This window comes from Peromyscus eremicus, chromosome 8a (assembly GCF_949786415.1).
Source record: "Peromyscus eremicus chromosome 8a, PerEre_H2_v1, whole genome shotgun sequence".
Lineage (NCBI taxonomy): Eukaryota > Metazoa > Chordata > Mammalia > Rodentia > Cricetidae > Peromyscus > Peromyscus eremicus.
Genome location: NC_081423.1, coordinates 58,382,873 through 58,407,574, shown reverse-complemented (window position 1 = coordinate 58,407,574; position 24,702 = coordinate 58,382,873). Strand labels below are relative to the sequence as shown.

The window sequence follows — 24,702 nt, the reverse complement described above, 5'->3', positions numbered from 1 at the left end:
TGAGGCAGGCCCTTAGGATGATATGTTCTCTAGTTTATTCTAAATAAATACAAATTTTAAGTTGTTTTTTCCATTTTTTTTTTATAAGAATCGTTTTGTTTTTTTTTTCTTTTTCAGGCCATAATGCAACAGGGAGATACATCCATAAAGCCCATCCTTCAAGTCATTGTAAGTAGCTGCATGTGTGGGAAGCCGAACAAACGTGTTTCAGCTCATCTATAATTAAAAATCGCATGTGATGAAAGACACAGAGTTTTGTCTACTTCCCAGAACACACACTTTCTCTCATATGGTGCACACTCACACACACACACACTCACACACTTTTTCTCTCCCATTTCCAGGACACACTCACACTCATTCTCTCTCTCACATGCACACCCCCCCCCCCAATACACACACAAGTAAATACTAAGATTTTTTTGATGAGCTTTACTACTTAAATATCTTTTAATTAATCGATCCGTCATTTAGGGGGTTCTAAAATGTAATGTGAATTTCAAATATCATTAGAAAAGAGACTGCGGGCTCATTCCTGTAGATTCTGAGGCAGTAGGTGAAGATGGGGGACCCCTCCTGGGCCAGTCACCTTCAGGCTGTTAGCTTCTTAGCTTCCTTCAGGAGTTTCCCCTGCCCCGCTTCAGGCCAAGTCAGTGTCTGCTCTGCCCTGAGATCATTCTGTCCACATGTTGCTATCCTATCTGCTTCTGTGAGATCCTGCTGTGAGGTCATTTTCTTTCCATTTTTAATTTTACCTTGTATTTTCAGCATGTTCCCCAAACAGTTCCTTGTGTGTGTTAGGTGCCATGTTATACATAATTTTGAGATACAGGACAGAGAAAGCACCATTATCGATACTTCGGTTTATTTTGTTTTTAATAATGTTAGTGGAAAGACTTTGGTGAGAAAAATCATCAGTCAAATTTTCTTTCATTTGTACTTAGGTGTCAGGAGGATAGGCAAGCAGTTCGTCTTGTCTTAAACTAACGGCAGACCCTCTCTCCTGCCACTTAGGTTTACTTACCCTTAGGGATTAGGCAGACAGCCTGCTTAATGAATCAACTTTTCTGTCAACTTTTCTAGAACATTCGTCCCATTACTACAGGGAATAGTCCACCCCGGTATCGACTGCTTATGAGTGATGGATTGAACACGCTGTCCTGTGAGTATGATGAATAAATCTAGGCTATGGGAATACTTGGATAACAGCAGCGCACCGTAGCCTTTGATCGCAGTGTTTCGAGCACCTGAAGTCCACATTGGCTGAGGGCTTTGTTGAGGGAGAGATGCCTCTGGCGGAGAGCCTGGCTGACAGTACACTGGATGTAGTGGGAAGCTGCCATTCAGCTTAATTAATTTCCTCTAACTGGTGTTGTATGTTTTCTTTGATTAATTTCCCCAAGGATAGTATTGACATTTTGTGAGTGTGATGGGTGAGCCATCCTGTGCTTAACTTTTTCAGGTTTATTTCTGTCCTAGAATCTTTAAAAAGAAGATTTGTGGTGGTGATGGTGGGGTGGCTTCTGGACTATTTGCCTGGTGTCTCTAGTCATAGCACTAAAGACCTAGAAAAGATTGCCTTCATTTTCCCCAGGAAACTGATAGGAAAAATGATCTGGGGTCTTTGAGGAATGGATAACGTTTAGGAGTAGCCCAAGATTTTAAGGCGGGGCAGATGTCCTCTCTCTGCAGAGTCCAGGGGGTTTTAAACAGCTGTATCTAATGCTTTTCCTTGTGGTCAGCTTTCAGATTAAGACTGGAAGGGCTTGGACCTGAAGTTCTCTCTTTGCTTTGCAGCTTTCATGTTGGCCACACAGCTGAACCCTCTTGTCGAGGGCCAGCAACTGGCCAGCAACTGTGTCTGCCAGGTCAACCGATTCATCGTGAACACCCTGAAAGACGGAAGGTAAGCGCTCTGTTCTCCACTTGTTCCACTGTGAAACAGGAACTGACTTGGGAACAGAGAAGGTGATAAAGTGGAGGGAGGGAGGGAGGGAGGGAGGGAGGGAGGGAGGGAGGGAGGGTGTGACAGGGCAGTGGAGCGCTTCAGCTGAGCTCAGTGACTGACTGTGGCGTCAGGGGAGAAATACAGAAGAAACAAACTGGAAATCCCCCCCAAAAAAGATTAGAGTGCATAATTCTACTTCCTTTTGGTTTCTTTTAATGACGAGGTCACTTACTACAACAAAAAGAAACATTTAGTTACACAGTCTGGTTCCTTTTTTGTGATCTTGAGTCTTTTGTAGTCAGTGTGTTGAGCCGATGTAGGATATGGTTAAGTACTTGCAAGATGTTATATGCTAGAAATACAGCATGGGCAGAACTGTTATTCCCCTTGCTAAAAAAATGACTTACTTTTAAAAAAGAAAATTTTATTTTCGGAGCTGAGGACCGAACCCAGGGCCTTGCGCTTGCTAGGCAAGTGCTCTACCACTGAGCTAAATCCCCAGCCCTGAAAACTTTATTTTAGGGAGAGTTTTATATACTTTTTTTCTCATTTTTTATTTTTTTATTTTTTTTTTAAAGATTTATTTATTGATTATGTATACAGTGTTCTGTCTGCACGTATGTCTACAGGCCAGAAGAGGGCACCAGATCTCATTACAGATGGTTGTGAGCCACCATGTGGTTGCTGGGAATTGAACTCAGGACTTCTGGAAGAGCAGTCAGTGCTCTTAACCTCTGAGCCATCTCTCCAGCCCTCATTTTTTATTTTTAATGATAGACTGCACCCAACACACATGGGAATCAAATATAATAAACATTCCAGTGTTGGTGAAATTATGTTATAATTTATTTGTTATAATATATTTTGATGAACATTATATTGTGTGTGTGTGTGTGTGTGTGTTTTAAGACTTACTTATTTTATATATGTGGATGTTTTGTCTACATGTATACCTGCACACTAGAAGAGGGCATCAGATCCCATGAGACTATGGTTACAAACAGTTGTGAGCTGTCATGTAGGTGCTGGGAATTGAACCCAGGACCTCTGGAAGAGCAGCCAGTTCTCTTCATGGCTGAGCCATCTCTTCAGCCCCATTCCCTATATATTTTGAAACATTTTTTTCAATTCATATTAACTGGCTATGTCTGTATTCTAATTTTAGCATTTAGCCTTTCTGTTGTCAATTTGGGATATCTTTTATAAAATTCAATTTAAGATTTGGTAAGTTTATAGTTGGTGTTAATTTTTAAATTTTTTACTTTATTTTTGAGGCAAGGTCCACTGTTTTAGCCCTTGCTAGCTAGAACTCACCTGTAGACCAGGCTGGCCTCTAACTCCCAGAGATCTGCTTGTCTCTGCTTCCTGAGTGCTGGGATTAAAGACATGGTTGTGGACAGCTTTGTGGATGTTGGGTAGCCGTGAGCCTCTCTATTCCAGCTCCTTTTTGTGTGCTCAAGCATGTGTGTATTTACTGTGGTTTTGCTTTGCTTTCTTCCTTTTGTCTCTGTCATGAACCAATAGTCTCTGTTTTTATGGTGATTTTTAAATCTGTATTTGAGTTGACAGGTATTTCAAAATAGGTCAGTTTTGTTACCAACCTCCCAAAATAAAGCAGCTCCCAGTGACCTGTGTTGTGTTTTTTGTTTTCTGCATAGCTGAGGATAGCCAGGAAGGACCTCTTGCCTCTAGGCAAGCAGTGTATGCTGAGTTACATCCTAGGCCTCATTCTTTATAGTCATTATTCAGGTGACCTGTAGATTGTTCTTAGCTTACCTCATCTTGTTTGTTAATCTATTTCTTTCCCTCTCTCCCTCCCTTCCTTTCTCGTTCTCGTTCCCTCCCTCCCTCCTTTTCCTTCCTTCCTTCCTTCCTTCCTTCCTTCCTTCCTTCCTTCCTTCCTTTCTTTATTTTTTTCTTCACTATGTAGCCTGGTTTGGAACTCACAGAGATCTGCCTGCCTCTGTCTCCTGAACACTAATTAAAGTCAAGTGCTACCACACCTGGCAGTTTCCGTTTTCTTAAAGTCTTTTACAAGCATCTTTTAGCAATTCCTATAGGAAAATTTTGTGAATATTAAAACTCTCTTATCTTTAGTAGGCTGCAGAGATAATAACAGCTCCATTGATAAATTGCTTGCTAGGCAAGCATGAGAATCTGAGTTTGTTCTAAAAAGCCAGGTACAGTGGCAAGAGTTCATAATCCTGGGTGGGGGTCAGGAGGAGGAGGCAGGTGGATCCCTGGTATTCCCTGCCTTGCTAGCCTAGCCTAACTGCAGAGCTCAGGTCTCAAAAAATAAAGTAGGTGGCTGGTGAGGTAGGTCAGTGGATAAAAGTGCTTGTTGCCAGGCCTGAGACCTTCAGTCCCTATGACCCTCGTGGTAGCAGGAGAGATTGGACTCTGCAGAAGCTGTCCTCTGGACATTGTGTATGCATGCACATGTACACAATAATAAATGCATAATGTTTAAAGGAAAAACAGGATTGGCATTGGGAAAGTACCTCATTTGGTGAAGTATTTGCCTAGCATTCACATTGCCCTGGGTTTGGTTGGTAGCACCATATAAACCAGGTCTAGTGGTGTGTGCTTGTAATCCCAGTATTCTGGGGTAGTCAGGAGGATCTGAAAATCAAGTTCATCTTCATATAGCAAATTCTAGGCCAGCCTGGGCTACATGAGTCCTTGTCTCAAAACAAACCAAGGAAAAATCAAGGTGAATGGCTCCTGAGTGTTGACGCCTGAGGTTGACCTTTGACCTCCACATGCATGTACACATGTCCTATACAAAGGCACTCAGACACAGACACCTGTGCATCCTCACTCACAAAAGAACCTGTGATCTAAAAATGCGTGTTAGGTTCTCAGTGAAACCAGTGTACTTAGAGAACTTCAAGTTTATAGTGCCCATTGTGTGTGCCTCGTGGTCCTTCTAGAACTGTCTGGTTAGGTCAGTCCCTTGTGTGAACTCAGCTGACTTGGTGCGGTGGAGAAACACAGTGAGGCACACACACAAGAAAACAACAATGCAAGGTTCTGTAGCAGATACACATCAGGAAGTGTAAGTTCTGCCTCCCGGGTGGTGGCTGGCTTCGTACCAGCACCCAGAGACACTTGAGTGGTGCCGCTCTGGATTGTCAGGACTGCTGCCACATCACTAGGCAATAGGAACTTTTACCTCTGTTGTTGTTAATCTGATGACACTGTCATATACAATGTCCCTTGTTGACCAGAATATCCTGTGTACTATAGAATTCTATTTACTTTTCTGTGTGTTCTAGCAGTACGTTTACTGTGGTAGAATTTTCTATTCTTAGGCCTCTTTCATGTTAGGGAGCATTCTGTTAATCTGCTAGTTTGCTGTATGTCTAGCCGTTTCTGTCAGTTTTGAGCTGGTCTCTATAAGCTGCCCAGGCTGGACTTAATATGCAGGGTTTTTGTCCCTTCACAGCAGCGGGGATTATAGGTCCGAATCATTGCCCTTCGCCAGCAGACCTTGTATTACGGATAACTGGCCCGTGATCTCCAGAATCTCAAACATGCAAACAAGTGTGTTTCTATTTTTAGGTACTGAATGTTGTATTAGTTAACCTTTCTCATTGGAATGACAGAAGTACCTGATAAAAGCCACTTAGAGAAGAAGGGGTTCTTCTGGTTCACGGTTTGAGGGCACAGTCCTCATGGCAGCTAGAGTCTTTATTCGGTCTGGGACCTCAGTCCATAGAATGGTGCCACCCCAGTTACGGTGGGTCTTCTCACCTCAGTTAATCTAAAGACCCCTCCCGGGCATAACCAGAGAGTTGCCTGCTCTGGTAGCTTCTGTCGGGTTGACAGTAACAACTGTCAGAAGTGTCATATTATTCTGGCCTGTTTTTAGGTTTTTGAGCTGACTGTTTCGGTTTATCTTTGGCTCTTATTTTAATGAATTCAGTCTATTTTATGACTCCCTTCTGGGAAGTATCGCTCTCAGCTTAGGCGTCTGGCTTACCAGGTTCTTTGTCTTTTGTGTGTCTCGTCCCTTTCGTTTCATACATTGCTTGTTGAATTGTTGCTCTGTCGTTTCTTCTTATTTTGTTCACGATTAGTAAGGACAGTTCTGCCGGATTTGGTGCAAGACACATCTTGCCAGCCTGCCTGCCTGGGATCTCTTCTCTTCCACTCCGGGCTGTCTCGACTGCTACAAACAGTGCTCTGACTTCTAGGACGTGGTTGAGGGGAGGGTGGGGAGCCTTTCTGGGGTGGACTACAGTCCTGGCTGAGAGACACGGAGAAGCTTCTCTCTCTCCACTGAGTACAGTTCCGCTCATGACTCCGCCCTGACTCACACCACAGCATGGCGAATGGCATGTCTGTGTTGTTTTATACTTCTGCTGAGAGCCTATGTGTGTGTGTGTGTGTGTCTGAATGTGTCTGAATTTATCTATTCCTCGCCTTTATGGTAGCCATCCAGGTTTATTCCTGACTTTTTTCATGGGGGTGGTTTCAAGACAGGGTTTCTCTGTGTTACAGCCCAGGCTGTCCTGGACCTTGCTTTATAGACTAGACTTTTCTCTGTGTATGATTTATGAACTTCGTATAATTTTGGAGTTTTTTTTGCGCCTTTCCTGGAACTCACTTGGTAGCCCAGACTGGCCTCGAACTCACAGAGATCTGCCTGGCTCTGCCTCCCGAGTGCTGGGATTAAAGGCGTGCGCCGCCACCACCGCCCGGCTAATTTTGGAGTTTTGATTTTACTTATTAATTTGTGTGTGTGCGCGTGCGTGTGTGTGTGTGTGTGTGTGTGTGTGTGTGTGTGTGTGTGTGTGCGCATTTGCTATGGTACACATGAGGAAGTCAGAGGACAACTTCTGGTTCTCTCCTCTCAGTTTTCTGGGGGTTGGACTCTTGTACAGCAGGTCTTTACCCACTGAGCATATTACCAGCCTGTTTTAATGTTTGTAAATTAAAAGAAAAAAACAACTGTGTGTGTGTGTGCACACACACTCCCTTCCATGCTTTTAGAACCCCGTGTCTTCCTCTGTAGCTCTCCACTATATCTTGACAGTCTCTCACTGACCCGGAGATGACTGGTTTTTTGCTGGACTGGTGGTCTCTGACCCTTCTAGACTGGAGTTACAGGTACCACCAATCTTAACTTTCACATGGGTGCTGAGGATCCGAACTCAGGTCTTTATGCTTGCACAACAAGACCTGGGACTCACTGAGCTGTCTCCTTGGCTGATGCTTTGTCCTTTAGCAATTTTTTTGAGATGTATTTATTTTTTTCAATTTTATATGTATGGGGGTTATGTCTGCTGCATGTATGTCTGTGTACAATGTGTGTGTCTGGTCCATGGGCTCCAGAAGAAGACATTGGATCCTCTGGAGTTGTAGATGGTTATGAGCCATCATGTGGGTGCTGGGAATCGAACCCGGATCCTCTGGAAGAACAGCCAGTTCTCTTAACATCTGAACCAATCTCTAGCACCTGATGCTTTGTCCTTTCGTTTTTATTTACAGAAATAATAAACCAAGCATCTTAACTCTGTTATCTGTTTTACCCATTCTACCTTGGTCTATTGTGTATGTTATTTTGTGGTATCGAATTTGAAGACATTTTCAAAAATCTGTATTTGCATTTGCCCATTTCCCCTTTATGACCTCTATCTATATCGTAATGCTGAAGAAGCTTTCTGACCAAATTCTTCTCTTCTTTTCCTTTTTCTCTTTCTTTCCTTTTTTTTTTTTTTTTTTTTTTTTTTTTTTTTTTTTTTTTTTTTGGTTTTTTGAGACAGAGTTTCTCTGTGTAAGTTTTGGCTGTCTTAGAACTCTCTTTGTAGGCCAAGCTGGCCTCGAACTCACAAAGACCCACCTGCCTCTGCCTCCTGAGTGCTGGGATTAGAGGTGTGCACCACCACACCCAGCATTGATCAAATTCTTGACCATATTTTAGTACTTCAGGAGAGGTTTATTTTAACCTATGACATGAGTAAAGAATCTGACTTAGTTTCTTTTGCAAATGGGCAGCACATAGAGAGCCAGGGAGAATGTTTTGTTCTCAGTGTGATGGGAAGCCACAGGGCTTTGATTGAGTGTTTTAAAATTTTTAGTTTATTTTATTTCTGAGAAAGGGTCTCATCTCATGTAGCCCAGGCAGGCTCTGTGAGGTGCTGGGGGTTGAACGCTGGGCTTTGTGTAGGAAACTGCATGATCGGGCCTGAGTTGTGAGTGTTTTTAACTTTTTTTTCACCACTGCTGGAGATTGACTGAGGGCCTCCCACATGGTAGACAAGCACTCTGGTACTGTGTCTTCCATCATGTTGTAATCTTTAAGAGGTTGTGCAGAGATACTCTGACAGGGCTGGCTGGGGTGTGGTTCAGTCGGTAGTCTGCTTACCTGGCATGCGTGAGACCACATGGACCCAGGCATAGTGGCACACCCCTGCAATCCCACCCCTTGGGAGATGGAAGCAGGAGGATTGGAAGCTCAGAGTCATCCTCGGCCATAGTGAGTATGAGGCCAGCCTGGGCTGTTATTCTACCAAAAGCCACAAATAAAATGAGACAGGCAGACACAAAAATAAACTGTGATAACTGTGTGGAAAATTGATAGTTGGTGGCAAACACAGATGAAAAGAGACTGGTAACTATTCTGAATCTGTCACTTTTCCCTCTGATCTGATTGGATGTTCATGTGTCACTGACAGCTTTTGGAAGTCTGAAATTATTTGCAACACTTCTCAGTGTTAAACAGTTACCACCACAATTAATTTTAGAGCGTTTTTCTTACCCCCTTAAAGACACCCTGTACCCTTTAACTACTAGCCCCGAATCTCTGACTCCCAGGGAGCACTGATCTTTTCGTGTCTGTAGAGTTGTTGACTTTGGACATTTTGTGTAAATGGAGTCAGGTAATACCTGGTCCTTTGTGACACTTCTTCATTTAGTATTTTCAGGGCTAAGATGTATCGCTGCTTCATTTGTCTTTGTGGCTGTAAAATTCTGTTGTATAGACAGATCACATTTTGCTTGTCCTTTTTTTTGTGGTACTGGGGTCAGCACACATGCTAGGCAGCAGCTCTGCCTCTGAGCCACATCCCCAGCCCTCTTTACTTTCGATTTTGAGACAGTGTCTTGCTAAGTTGCTTAGGCTGTCGTTGAACTTGAGATCCCTCTGCCTCAACCTTGCAGTTAGTTGAGATTATAGACCTGGGCCACTAGGCCCAGCACCCTTTGCTTACCTGGTTTTTCAGTTTCTGGGCTGTTGGGTTGTTCCTGTGTGCAGTTTGAATAATGCACTGAAGATTAGTATATAAGTTTTTACATGATTGGCTCTCTTTCTGTGGATGTCCTGTGGCTTCTCAGTCCATATATTCAACTGATCAGAAGTGTTCAGGGGGAGTATTGCGTCTGAAATGAGCATGTACAGCCATATTCTTATTGTGCCCTGCGTTTGATCCCCAGCAGCCAGAGTGAAGGAGAGAACTAACTTCTGAAAGGTGTCTTCATAACTTCACACATACACACACACACACACACACACACACACACACACACACACACACACACGGCACACACGTCCTCTCCCAATAATAAAACATTCGATTATGTCATGTTGGGGATCGTAAGTAATCTAGAGATGTTTAAAGCACATGAGAGGATGTGTGTTAATTAAATGCAGCAGCTACCTTCTTCCATGTACAGATTCTCTTGGGAGTGGTGCCTTGGTGACTTGGACGCAGGGGTGACTGTGTCTAGGAGAGAAAGTGCTGGTTGAAATGCTGACTTTATGATTTAACTCTATGAGGAATTACCAGGCTACTTTCCCAAACAACTATACCCATTGACCATCTCACCAGCAGGCTGGAGTGTAGATTATCTGCACATCTTTCACAGCTCTTATAATTATGTGCTGTGAAAATACCATCTGTAGAATATTTTAGTGGCTTTTGGCAGTTTTCATGTTTTTTCTTCCATATGAATTTTAAGAGTTATATCAAGTTCAAATACCAAGCAGAGGTCTTGTTTGAATGCACATAATTTGCATTAAGTTGATGTATTTTAACATTAGGTCTTTTCATCCAAGAATACGATATCTTACCATTGAAAACCTCGGATTTTCTAGACAGTTATCTCTTTATTGTAATATGTATGTTATTTATTTGTCATTTGTTTCTTTTTGAGTTTTTTTTTATATTTGTGTATTATTTGCAGGGCACATGTATGTAGGCACACATGTGCTATGACATAATCGAATGTTTTATTATTGGGAGAGGACGTGTGTGCTGTGTGTGTGTGTGTGTGTGTGTGTGTGTGTGTGTGTGTGTGAAGTTATGAAGACACCTTTCAGGAGTTAGTTCTCTCTTTCACTCTGGCTGCTGGGGATCAAACGCAGGTGTGAGGCTTATACCCACTGGCCCTCTCAGCAGGCCTGTTCCTTTGTTTTTAATGGTTCTGAATCAGTTAGCACCATTAAGACCATGTTGGCAGGAGTGTATCAGCAGGTCCCTTCTCTCTCCGTGGACAGTAATGGAAATGCCTTTGGTTTCAGTGCTCAGCATCACTTATCTTGTAAAGTGCATAGACTTTATCATGTCAAGACTTTTTCTAGGTCCTTATATTGCTCGGATTTTTATAGGAATGGCTCTTGAATTTTTTGAAAAGCTTTTACTACAGCTTGATATAATCATATTATTTTTAATCCTTTAATAGTATGAATTATTTTAACCGATTAATATTGAACTGTTCTTTCATTCTTACATAATAAATCCTGCCTCTAAAAAATAATCCTCTTAGCTTCCTTTCTCTTTTTTCAAATTTATATTTTGCATGATTTTGAACATTTATAAAAGTAGACAGAACACACAGTGGAATTGAGTCCCCATATAGCCCTCACTTAGATTATCACTTGACATCAGGTCCTACTCGATCCATATTTCTTCCACATATACTCTAGATAATTTTGAAGTAAGTATCAGTTACGTTATTTCACAGTAGACATATTTTAGTATTTTTATTTACATGATGAACTAGTTTTGAAAAATAAGTACTGGGCTGAGGAGACAACTCAGTAAAGTGTTTGCCTCACAGGCATGATGTTGGAATCCCTGCCACCCACATAAAAAGCTAGGCATGGTGGTACTGACCTGTAGCCCTGGTGGATCCCCAGAGCTTACTGGCAGCAAGTCTGCCCAGTTGGTGAGCTCTGGGCTCAGAGATCCTGGTGGAAGGCTGGGCATAGTGGCACACACCTTTGGTTCTAGTATTCCAGATATGGAGTGGAGGAAGGCAGATCTCTGAATTCAAGGCCAGCCTGATCTACATGTCAAGTCAAGGATAGCCATAGCTACATAATGACACTTGTCTCAGAAAACCTAAAAACAAAAATGGAAGGCAGAGGGGCTGGTGAGACAGCTTATCAGGTAGAGGCACCTGTCACCAGGCCTGAGATGTGAGTTTGTTCCCCTGGAACCTCCACTTTTGTACCAAAGCACAAGTATGTCTGTGCAAACAGACACATGTGCACACACACACACACACACACACACACACACACACACACAGAGTAAATAAATGTAAAAGCTAGCTGGGCGTGGAACATGCCTTTAATTAAGCTCAGCACTTGGGAGGCAGAGGCAGGAGGTTCTCTGAGATCAAGGCCAGCCTGGTCAACAGAGTGAGTTCCAGGACAGCCAGGGCTTCTTAGAGAAACCTTGTCTATGAATGAATGTACGAAGGAACGAATGAATGAATGTAAAATAAACTATGGAGAGTAATAGCAAACACCAAGCTTAGTGGTGTCTTGACCTCTGGCTTGTGCACACACATGTGCAGGACATGCACCCACATGCACATGCACTCATACACACAAACATGCAGTCACTCACACTGCACATCTCCATGCACACGAAAATGAAAACCAGGTACACCTAAAGTAAGTAGCCAGCCGTGTTCACGTTCCAACTACTCATATATGTGGATGTATAAATGCGTGTGTGTGTGTGTGTGTGTGTGTGTGTGTGTGTGTGTGTGTATACATTCATATTTGAATCAGAATCCAAAGTAAATTAACATAGCAGTAGGTTGGTGGTCTGGAGGCCTTCTAACACCCATATGTTCCTCCTTGTATCTTTTCCCCTGACTGTTTATTTTCGCTATACCAGGTCATTTGTCTCTAATCCTTACACTTGCCTATAGTCTCTATTTTGCTGTTGGTATCCCTGTAAAAGTTACCTGTGTTCTCTGTAAAGTGGACTTGGTGCATTATTTTAATGTGCTATTGTATTCATCTTGCTATATTTCATTTAATGTGTCTATGTATTACAAGATGGAATACATTTTTTAATACTTTGTTTTAATTTTAGATTTTTTTAAATTTAATTTTATGTTTGTGAGTGTTTTGCCTGCATGTATATACACCGCATGGTGTCTGTCTACAGAGGGCAGAAGGTGTCAGATATTCTGGAACTAGGATTATAGATGGTTGGTTGTGAGCCACCATGTGGGAGCTGAGAATCAAACCCAGCTCCTCTGGAAGAGCAGCCAGTGCTTTTACCTACTGAGCCATCTCTCCAGGCCCCAAGATAAGATTTTTTTAAAGACTTATTTTTTTTTTGTTTTTGTTTTTTTTTGTTTTTTTTGTTTTTCGAGACAGGGTTTCTCTGTGTAGCTTTGCGCCTTTCCTGGAACTCACTTGGTAGTCCAGGCTGGCCTCGAACTCACAGAGATCCGCCTGGCTCTGCCTCCCGAGTGCTGGGATTAAAGGCGTGCGCCACCACCGCCCGGCTAAAGACTTATTTTTATTATTTAAGTGTGTGTGTGTGTGTGTGTGTGTGTGTGTGTTTGTAGTTATGCGTACATGCGTGTGTTGGGGAAGTGCCTTTGGAAGCCAGAGATGTCATATCCCCTGGAGCTGGGGTTAAAGGAAGTTGTGAGCTGCTAGATGTTGGTGCTGGAAACCAAACTCAGGTCCTCAGCAAGAACAGTATATACTTTGGATTGCTGAGCCATCTCTCCAGCCTAAATTGTTTGTTTGTTTGTTTTTAATGTTTCTGTTTTGTCTTAGTTTTGGTTTTTGGAGCATGATATCATATAGCCCAGGCTGGCCTCTAACTCACTGTGCATCTGAGGTAATCCTTGAACTCCTGATCCCCTAAGTGCTGGGATCACATGCATGTATCAGCACATTTGGCTTAGCAGGTAGTTTTAACAGATGGTCCGTATCTAGGCCATAGCAGATCGTTTTTTGCGGCTTGTTTTGTTGAAGTGGCGTAACTATGATGGGATAACTTGATAAAGGCAGCACGTACTGAAGAATCAGATGTAAAGTCCGGCGTTCGGCAGCCAGACCATCCAAACAGTAAAGCATGGGTATTGCTTACCCTTTGCTCTGGACTGCCTTTTGCATTGCCACTAGCATGGCCTTCGTTCAGTCCACTGTCCTTCCCTGCCTGTGGTTATGTTCCCTTCAAAGTCCGTTTCTCTGTTGCAGTTCTTTTTTTCTTTTCCCAGTTTTCATGTGTGAGTACATGTGATGAGCATGTATGTGTGCGTGCGTTGACATTTGTACATGACCATGCAAACCCAAGATTTGGGAGTCATCATCCTTAGCCACTTTTTCACTTGTGAGTTATTCATGGAGGCGGGGTCTTAGTCAAGCCCAGAGCTTTCCATCCTGGCTTCTCTTGCTAGCCAGCTTGCGCTGGGGGTACCCTATCTCAGACATGGAGTTAGAGGCAGACTGCTACATCCACCTGGCGTTTGTGTGTGTTTTGAGGCATCTAAACTCTGGTGCTCACACTCAGTGCTCACACTCGGTGCTCACACTCAGCTACTAAGCTCTCTGTCTCCTTCTATCGAGAGTTCTTTTTCATCTGCAGGTGAGATCATGACATCTTGTCTCTGTAGGTATTAAATGACATCTTTGGGCTAGTGCTTAATTAAACACTGTAGCTGACTACCTGCCTTTATTGAAAGTGCAGTCTAGGAGAGAAAGAAAGCAATCACTAATTAATACAGAACTTAAAACTAAAAGAAGTGTTCTGAAGGAATGAAATCATAGCTGCAGTAATCTAAATGAGAGACCAAGGAAATGTCTTTTGAAATACTTGAGATGGAGGTTGGAGGAGTGTAGCTCTGCGGTAGAGCATTCGCCTAGCATGAATAAGTCCCTGGTTCACTTCCAAGTTTGAGATAAGAGCAAAAAGTGCATATTAGATGAAGCAGAATGAGGGGGAAAAAATGCACTCAGAGGACTCTGTAGGCTTGGCAGCAGGACGAAGCACAGCTCCTGCCAGGAACTGAAAGAAAACAGCTGGGCTAGAGGGCAACACGCTTGGAAATGCCGAGATGAGCTGGAGGGTGGTGGCGGGGCATAGCCAGACCAGAAATATGCCACATGATCACCTTAAAAAGAATTGGGGTGTGTGTGTGTGTGTGTGTGTGTGTGTGTGTGTGTGTGTGCGTGCGCGCACATGTGCACAAGTACCTATGGAAGCAGAGGTGTCGTTCCCTGGATGCCATTTCCTGTTCTTTTTGAGATCAGTCCCTGGAACTTCCTGGTTATGCTAGGCTGACTGCCCAGCAACACCAGGCTCCTTCTGTTTCCCGCACTGCACTGTAAGCATGTGCTGCCACATCTGACTTTTTATACGGATGTTAGGGATCAAACTCAGGTCCTCATGCTTGCACAGCAAATATTTCATCAACTAAGCCATTTCTCAGCCCCCAATAACTAAATACTTTAGACGTCTACTACCATAATTACTTTTCACTGGGAAAAAGTAATGGTTTAGATAAGGTCATGCTTCTAAAAAACGGGTCATTTTTTTGTGCTGTAGGATTTTGTATTTAATAATCTAAATTCTATCAGTGGCTCCGTGAAACTAATGGCACGTAGCAAGGTGTACTGTTTTAATTAAGAAGCTAGGTGGGAAATGAATACCCTCATAGCCATTTAAAAAAAAATAACAACAAATATTGATGATATGGGGACCGAGTGAATGAAGTATTTACCTAGGAATTAACACTTCTCAAGTTATTCAAGAATGAGAAAAAGATGATAAAGCATACAGTTTAGCCAGACAGTCATTAAACTTCTTAGCTCTTCTCAAAGCTCCAGAGTTCTTTATTCTAACTTGTGTCTGTTTGTCTTTGCAGGAGAGTAGTTATTTTGATGGATTTGCAAGTTGTAAAATCAGCTGAAGAAGTTGGAATAAAGATTGGGAATCCGGTGCCCTATAATGAAGGTAAAATCCTCTTTATAGGTTGTAGCCCTCAACTGGATACTGCTTTAGAGATCTAGAGTGCTACTTTGTGACTTAGTAGTCTTAATAAAGTGGTGATTTGGGTGGCTATAGACCAGGTTACTGTTTTGTTGTTGTTGTTGTTGTTGTTGTTGTTGTTGTTGCTTTATTTTAGTATTTATTTATTGGTTGGGTTTCTCTGTGTAGTCTTGGCTGTCCTGGAACTCAATCTGTAGACCAGGCTGGCCTGGAACTCACAGAGATCCGCCTGCCTCTGCTCCCCGAGTGCTGGGATTAAAGGCGTGTGCCACTGCTGCCCAGCTTATTTTACTTTTTTAATACTGAAGACATGATATATAATAAATAGGGAGAAATTTAAGAAAGAATGTAGTGGTCATTCTGTGTAAGAATTGACTGAAATAAGCCGGGCGGTGGTGGCGCACGCCTTTAATCCCAGCACTCGGGAGGCAGAGCCAGGCGGATCTCTGTGAGTTCAAGGCCAGCCTGGGCTACCAAGTGAGTCCCAGGAAAGGCGCAAAGCTACACAGAGAAACCCTGTCTCGAAAAACCAAAAAAAAATAAATAAATAAAAAAAATAAATAAATAAAAGAATTGACTGAAATAACCTAGAATATTCTGATAATGGAGGATTTATATGATAGCTGAAACGTGAGGGAACCAGATGCATTCTTCTGTGTGTGGTTCGTGAACGTGTGTGTATTTGTACATGTGTGTACATGGAGGCTAGAGACCAGAGTTGGTGCCTTCCTCTATTGCTTGCTACCTTATTTCTAGAGAGAAGGGCTCCTACTGAACCTGAAACTCCCTGAACTGGGATCTCAAGGAAGGTGCTCATGCTTGAATGGCAGGTTCTTTACTGCACCAAGCAGCTCCCCAGCCCCGAGAAGTGTCTTCTTAGGAGTTATCTTGGGCAGATTTATGGGGTTTGGTTATTGGTTTGTTTTTGTTTTGAGATTTTCTTGTTTATTTAGTGGCCCTTGCTGGTTTTATACTCAGTTTTCCTGTTTCAGCCTCCTGAGTGGTGGGATTGCAGATGGGTTCCACCACACCGGACTCAGCGCTGCCAAAGCTGGCCTCAAACCCTGTGTGGCTGAGGATCTACTTCCCAAATACTGGGATTATAGGCCTGGGCCATCATGGTGGTTAATAGCATTTATCCCTGATGGCAAGATGATTATTTTTTGTGCAAGTTGGAGGCCAGCCTAGACCACCAGAGACCCAGTCACCAAACAAAACCAAACCACTCAGCTTTGTGATCTGTGTCTTGATCTTTCCAGGCAACTCTTGGCCTTGTACCATTAAATACTGTTAAAGCTGGGTGAGGTGGTTCATGATTGTAATCCCAGCACGCTACAGGCTGAGGAGGAGTTTTTGTTCTTTTGGTTTTTTGAGACAGGTTTTCCCTACATATCTGGCTGTCCTGGAACTCACTTTGTAGACCAGGTTGGCCTTGAACTCAGAGATCTGCCTGCCTCTGCTTCCCAAGTGCTGGGATTAAAGGTGTGTGCCACCACTGCCAGGCTTGAGTCAAAAGAATTTTGAAGTCAACATTGACTACACAGTGATTTTCAGGCTAGCCTGTGCTACATAGTGAGACCCTGTCTCAAGCCCTTCCTCTTAAAAAATTTAATTGTGAATTTAAATCTTTTAGTATGTGTGTGCATGTGCATATCTGCAGCATGTATGTGGAGGTCAGAGGGCAACTCTCAGGAATCTATTCTCTCCTGTCCTATCGTGGGATCTAGGGATGGAATTCCTCGGATCATTAGGTGTTTGAGTGCTTGTTGCCCGATCCAGCCTCTGCCTGGGGTGCTGGGGTTACAGTTGTGAACCACTATGCCAGGCCGGGAGATTCTGGCTCATCGGGTTAAGGAAGTTTTACTTCTTTTTCTTGTTTGCTGACATTGTTGTGAAGAATGAATGGTGAATTTTATCAAATGCCTTTTCTATTTCAGTTAGCTAATATAGTGAATTATAATGGTTGATTTTTAGATGCCAAAGCAACCTGGGCTTCCTGGGATAAGTCTGGATTAGTGATACATTATCCTTTTCACATATTTGGATTCACATATTTGCTTTGCTGAATCCACCTGATTTGATTTTGTTTAGTTGTTTTTTTTTTTTTTTTTGCATCTCTGTCCACGAGAGATATTTTTTTTTAAGATTCATTTATTTATTATGCGTACAGTGTTTTGCCGAGTGTATGCCTGCATACCAGAAGACAGCACCAGATCTCATTACAGATGGTTGTGAGCCACCATGTGGTTGCTGGGAATTGAACTCAGGACCTCTAGAAGAGTAACCAGTGCTCTTAACCTCTGAGCCATCTCTCCAGCCCGAGAGATTTTTTTTTTTAAGATTTATTTTTATTATTTTTAATCATGTTTGTGTGTGTCTGTGCCTGAAGAGCATAAATGTTAGGTTCTTTGATAAATTACAATCCCGTGTGAGCTGCCTGATGTGGGTGCTGGGAACTGAACTCTGGTCCTGCAAGTGTAGTGCATGCTCTTAGCCACTGAGCGCACTCCAGCCTGCTCTGAGTAATTTAATCTGTGGTTCCTTGGGTCAGTTTGGTTTTGGTGTCCAAGTAATCGTGACCACACTGGGTGATCTGGAGAAGATTCATTTTGCATTTTCTAGGTTCATGTAGAGTCTCTGCTATTTCTTCCTTAAATGTTCGGTTGAATTCACTAGTGATGTCTTTACCCAGGGCCTTCTCCACACATCATCCTGCTTCCTCGACCACTGTGCCACCATGCCTGGCTCGTACAACAATGCTAATGCAAGTGTATTTGGTGTGTAAATGTGGAGATTTTCTAAAGATCTTTTCTGTTAGTGATAATTTAATTCCCGTATGATAAACAACAGCTGTGTGTTTCTAATTCTGTTAAATTAATGGAGTCTTATTTCTAATTGTGCCTCAGAGTATGATACTTTTTGGTAAACTGTGTCTGTACTTGAAGAGAGTGCACATAGTTGTACAGCATTTCAAACGTCAGGACCAAGGCCTGTTCCGAAGTGTATGGTCCTTTAGAATCACTGTCCTTTTGATGAACACCTATTACGGAGTGCCTTTCTTTACCTGCCGTGATTGTCACATTAGCCAGACCACTGCACTTTCTCTAAGTCATCATGGATGCCTTTTTTTCTGTAGTCTTGTTTTAATGTATTTATATCTTTAGCACAACTTTCTGACACATTTGAATTTTTTTAAGCAGTATGTAGGTCTGTCTTGCTTTTGTTGTCCAATTTGGTAATTGCTGCTTAAAGTTTTCTTTTACAGTTATTTATTTTGTCTGTGAATCCATTTTAAAAACAGGGCCTCATGAGCCCCTCTGCCCTATGTGTTAGAATTTTGACTGGCATGGTTTTGTATAGGCAACCATAGCTGCTCTGAGTTAATGAGAGCAGAGGTCTTGTCTTGACCAGAGGACACTGTTTTGTCCAGTTCCTCCCTGACCTCTTCCCTTTTCATGATGTCCCTTAGACTTGGGGGAGGGGGGGGTCTTGGGGGAAGGGGGTTATAAATGTCCCATTTGTGGCTGTGCATGCCACTGATACTCATTTTCTGTACTGTGACCATCTGTGAGTTTCTGTTGCTTCAAGACATTCGAATTAGGGGGCCAGAAAGATGGCTTGGCAGTTAAGAGCTCTTTATGCACAGTACTGAAGACCAGAGTTCTAATCCCAGTAGCCATGTGACTGACATGCCTGGTGCCCACACACACTTATAACATTGGCTCCAAGAAAGGTGAGCCATAAGGATTGCTGGGACTTGTTGGGTTGCAGCCTAGCCAAGGAACAGGACTCCCAGGGTTGGAGAGAAACCCCGCCTCAACGTAATCAGAAGTGATAGCACCTCTGTACAAATTTGGATGGACAAACACACCCCAGTAGTAAGTCTTAGACAAACAGAAAGGAAAATTATCATTTGGGATTTCCAGGGCAGATTTCTTATATATAGCCAAAAGCCTTCATTTCAAAGCTTTACGTTATTGTGAAATTGTGTTTGAGTATGTAAGTTGTGTGAATGAATCTATTGCAGAATTTTACGTATATATTAGATAGTATCTTTGTTCCATATTGGTATGTTTCACTATCATGTTTGCTCATCAAACAATATAGTTTTAAAATTTTAAATTTAACGAAAAACAAAGAAAAAAGGTAAATATTAAATCTGGTGGTGGTGGCACACACCTTTAATTCCAGCACTCTGGGAGGCAGAGGCAGGCGGATCTCTGAGTTCCAGGGCAGCCTGGTCTACAGAGAGAAACCCTGTCCTGGAAAAAAAGAAAGAAAGAAAGAAAAGAAACTTAAGATGATCATATGTCTGTGTCTTTTACATTTTGTGTGTGTGTGTGTGTGTGTGTGTGTGTGTGTGTGTGTGTGTGAGTGTGTGAGTGTTTTGCCTGCATGCGTGTAAGCATACCATGTGCATGCAGTGCTCTCAGAGGCCAGGAGAGGGCGTTGGCTCCCCTGGGATTGGGCTAGCAGAGGGCCCCAAGCCTCCATGTGGGTGCTGTGCTCTTAACCACCGAACCGTCTCTCCAGCCCCATCTCTTTAACACGTGTTAATGTTTGTTTTAATTTTTGAGTAGGGCTGCATGACTTTGAAATCCAAACTCAGGATTGTGTGGTGAGAGTCACACTTCTGCCCACGGCATCTTGCACCCACTGCTGCTCTTTCTAGAGAACACACTTTAGGGTTTCTTTATCCTTCAGGAGCTCCTTGCCAGCTAACCAAATGCAAATGTTCCTCTTACACCCCACATGGATAAAAACACAAACAAAAAAAGAAAAAGAATTTGGTAGGTGAAGAGCAGTGTGGTGCAGGTTTTAGTTTTTATTCTGAGGGAGGCCAATCCTTTAAAATGTTTAATCCCCCTTTGCTTTTGTTTTTGGCCCTGAGCTGGATGTTTTTTGTTGTTGGCCTGTTTTCTTATGTGTTTGTCTTTTTGTTTTTTTGTTTTGTTTTGTTTTTTGAGACAAGGTTTCTCTGTGTTGTTTTGGGGCCCATCCTGGAACTCGCTCTGTAGACCAGGCTGGCCTCGAATTCAGAGATCTGCCTGCCTCTGCCTCCCGAGTGCTGGATTAAAGGCGTGCGACACCACGCCCGGCTCTTCACAATTTCTAAGAGTTCTTTTAAAAGTAGGGAGTGGTGTCCTTTGGTTCAGCTATGATACTAGTGGTAGGCTTTTGTGTGTGTGTGTGTGTGTGTGTGTGTGTGTGATTTTTTTTATTCCCTTTCCCCCATCCCCTCCCGTGTCTTTCCTATCATTCCCTCTTGGATTCATAGCCTCTTTTTCTTTTATTGCACCCACGTGCACCCCTAAATGTGTAAGTGCAACTAACTACCTGAATCCAAGTTGTAGATTCTTTGTGATTTGCTTCGGATCTTTTGCTGTGTGATAGTTTTTTGGCTTGTTTTATTTTATCTTTATTTTTTTTAATGTGTGTGGTAGTTTGAATGTAATTGGCCCTCATAATCTCATAGGGAGTGGCACTATTAGGAGATGTGGCTTTGTTGGAGTGGGTAGGGCCTTGTGGAGGAAGTATGTCATGTGGGGACAGGTTTTGAGGTTTCCTATGCTCAGGATACTGCTGAGTATCTCAGTCTACTTCCTGTTGCCTGCAAGATGTTAACACTCTCAGCTCCAGGAGCACATCTGCCTGCACACCACCATGCTCCTAGTTGTGATGATAATGGACTGAAGCTCTGAAACTGTAAGCCAGCCCCAATTAAATGTTTTCTTTATAAGAGTTCTCGTGGTCATGGTGTCTCTTCACAGCAGTGAAAACCCTAACTTAAGACAGAAGTTGGTACCAGGGACTGGGGTATTGCTGTGATAGGCTGGACCGGGTGTTTGTCTGGAGGAATTTGGACTTTGGGACATGAAAGCAGTTAGTGGGCCATACTAGTAGGAGCATGGAAGACAGAGGTGCTAAGAGTTACTTGAACTGTTGGGAGCTCACTCAAGAGGTTTCAGAGGGGAGAAGGGGGTTAGAGGAGAAGAATTTTAGCATGTTGCCTAGAGATGTTCTTGTGATATTTTGGTGAAGAATGTGGCTGTCCAAAGAGTCTGCCTGAGGCCAAAGTGAAGAGATTTGGATTGATTAATTCATTAATTAATTCTGTTGGCAGAAGAAATCTCAAAATAGCCTGGTATAGACTCCATTGTATGGTTATTAGTGATAACTCTAATGAAGATTTATTTAAAAAAAAAAAGAGCTGAGCAGGGTACATTGAAATGCAAAATAGACATTTTACTACTGCTGCATATTGAGCAAAGACAGATGATTCAAAGTGTGAGAAGTAAAACTGCAAACAGTTCATACTGCATATCCTGTAGGAATGGATGGTTTTAAGTCTGTCATTCTTGGAACTGTGTTTTTGTCGATGTGTGTCTGCAAATCCTTTGTGTCTTCACTATTGGTAACAATAGCTTGCTTAGACTCAAAATATTATACAATACTTAGTTTATTATTCATATTGTAATTATATTCATCCTGATCATGTCCCTTTTCTGTCAACAGGAGCTTAGATATACTGCACTGATCCTTTTATTTATTCTTTGTTGTTTGTTTTCAGTGGTTTGGGAGTTGAGACAGGGTCTCACTATGTAGCTCTGGTTGTCCTGGAACTGTATAGACCAGGCTGGCCTCCAACTCACAGAGATCTGCCTGTCTCTGCCTCCCGAGTGCTGGGATTAAAGGAGTGCTGCCACCACTGCAGGCTCTGTCTATTCTTGGTATTTGTTAAGAAAGTACTTGCTAAAACTTGTTATATTTGAAGTTACATGTTAAACCTTATAAACTTAAAGTGTGATTTTTATGTTAAATTTACAGAAACTTAAGTATTCCTTTAATCACTGAAGGAAAACCTTTATTTATTACCTAGAACAATTGTATAACTTGCTGTTAGAAATTTTGGTATTGGTTGGTTATTGGTTTCGTGGGTTATTGTATTGGATAGGATCCTAAAATTCATGTGGGGAAGAGTAATTTCAAATAAAAGTTAATTTGGAAAAAAAAATAAAAATAAAGTACTTGCTTGGGAAGTTAATGGGTTTGTTTGAATTTTTCACTGCCCACAGCTCACTTGCCATTCTAGATGGTATGAGTGCGGGTCACCCGAGGAGCAGAAGTCTGCTCTCAGCTGGTTTCCCTTCCTGGCTCCGAGCCTGTGTGTAGCCAGCCAGAGCTAGAGAGCTGAAGAATTACTGTGTTGATCTAGCCCACTGGAATGGCTTGATTTGCTGGCGGCACAAAACAGGTTATTATAAATGGAGCTTACATTATTGCTTTGTAGAATCCTTTTGGCTTTTAGAAAGATTTTTTTCCTTAGCTATGGACTGATTTATTTGAGGTCTTATGGGCAGTTGCTGTATTACAGTGCATTAATTGAAAGGCAATTGTTGCTATTTAGAATGCTCTGGAATTCTTGCCATCATTTGGTTCAGGGATGTGTCTTGTACCAGATTTGTAAGAGATAAAGGTTACTCTATTAAGTGGATTAGTAGCTTTTCCTAATTGCCATATCTTATTATGTTCTGTATAATTAGAGTTATTATTGCCAGGATTGGCTGTTTACAAATTAACCACATGATGGTGAAGTGCGTGAACTTAGCCAGACAGAGCTGAGTAATACTAGCTTCTCTCTCCTCTGCCATGGTAAAGGATGAAGTACTGTCTTCATCTATGACAGTTACTGGAAAAATGCACTTAACCCTTGCTCCTTGTTCAGAGTAAACACTCCGAAAAACGGCAGTAGTAGTTGTTACTGTTGTCCCATGTATCCCAGACTAGCCTCAAACTCATTGTGTAGCCGAGGAGGAGCACCTTGAATTTCTGATCCACCTACTTACTTCTACTTGCTGAGGACTGGGATTACAGGCGAGGCACCACCAGTACCTAACGCATGCTAGGCAGGTACTTTATCAATTTAGTAGCCCAACCTCAAATAGTTAGCAGTTGGAGACTTGTTAGTTATATAATATACTCCAGTGACTCTAAGACTATCGATGTATTATGTTCAGCTAAAAACTATAACTAATTCATATAAAAGTGAAAAATGTATATGTTAGAATAGGTACATGTGTTGAATATTTTTTTTGTTTTGTTTTGTTTTGTTTTTTTGTTTGTTTGTTTTTTTTCATTTTGTTTTTTTCAAGACAGGGTTTCTCTGTGTAGCTTTGTGCCTCTTCTGGAACTCACTTGGTAGCCCAGACTGGCCTTGAACTCACAGAGATCCGCCTGGCTCTGCCTCCCGAGTGCTGGGATTAAAGGCGTGCGCCACCACCGCCCGGCGAATATTTTTTTAATTGTAGTAAAATATACACTTACTGTTTAACTTTGAGATGGGGGTCAACCTGTGTTACCTGTGCTGGCCTCAAATGATTCTCTTGCCTCAGCCTCCTGAGTAGCTGTGGCCACAGGGGGGTGCCACTGCAGCTGACCATTTACCGTTCACAGGCACAGGAGCCTTAAATCAGTTCATCACTTAATCTCCCCCACGTGAGGCAGTAGACACACCCAGCACTCGATTTCCATCTCTGCCTGCTCTCTGGTTACTCTGTCTTACCTTCTGTCTCTGACTTAGAGTATTCTCCAGTCCTGAGTGGCAATTATCTTTGTATGTACATACATACATACTTTGTCTGTGTTACATACATGTGTAGGGAAGCCAAAGATCCATGTCAGGTGTCTTCTTGGTCATTCCCCATCGTGATTTCTGAGACAGGCTTTCTCAGTGAACCTGGTTTGTTGGTTGGGCTAGCTGACTGGTGAGCTCTGGGATCTACCTTTCTCTGCCTCCTTAGTCCAGCTTCACTTCTCCAACACACCCCATCTAGGGGTTAAACTAGGGCCTTGTGCTCACTCTACCAACCGAGCCGTCCCCTCCGTCCGCGGTCCTCAGTTATCTTTTTATAGAAATTGAATGTGTGTCCAGTGACCATGTCCAGTTCAGTCAGGTATGCGCAGCAGCAGGCATGGCTCTGAGAATGAGACTTCCTACTTTAGATGATTTAAAGACTGGAGAAAAGGAGAGGCCTGTGAAATGCCTCAGCAGGTAAAGGCATTTGTTCCATCCCTAGGACTCATACAGTGGCAGGAGAGAACTGACTCTCAAGATGTCCTCTGACCTCCATACAAGTAGAGGCACGTCCATGAGGCGCGCGCACGCACACACACACACACACACACACACACATATTGTTGAAGAAGGACAGAATTTAGCTGGAGGATAGGAGGTCACTTTTAAAAATATGTCTTATGATGCAGGTAAACATGCACTCTTCTAGCCGCTTTCCTTCAGTGTTGTTTACTGAGCAACTTACCTTTTCCTTGCTGATTTTAGAAGGCTCCATTTAAGACTTTAAAACTGGGCTGGTGGTGGCGAAAACCTCTAAACCCTAGCACTTGGGAGGCAGAGGCAGACCTGCTGGTCTAAAGAGCAAGTTCCAGGACATCCAGAGAAACCCTGTCTCCAAAAACAAAACAATTAAACTGTTT

The 24,702-nt window shown here is 42.6% G+C and overlaps 1 protein-coding gene across 1 annotated transcript in view; it reads left to right on the top strand.

Annotated features, from left to right (window-relative positions):
- Positions 1-24,702, top strand: part of Rpa1 (replication protein A1) — a 54,417-nt gene that overhangs the window by 6,793 nt on the left and 22,922 nt on the right. Inside the window, exons 2-5 of the mRNA XM_059271201.1 lie at positions 118-168; positions 1,084-1,162; positions 1,798-1,906; positions 15,083-15,171. Of these exons, the coding sequence (XP_059127184.1) occupies positions 118-168; positions 1,084-1,162; positions 1,798-1,906; positions 15,083-15,171 (328 nt within the window). The remainder of the gene's footprint in view (positions 1-117; positions 169-1,083; positions 1,163-1,797; positions 1,907-15,082; positions 15,172-24,702) is intronic.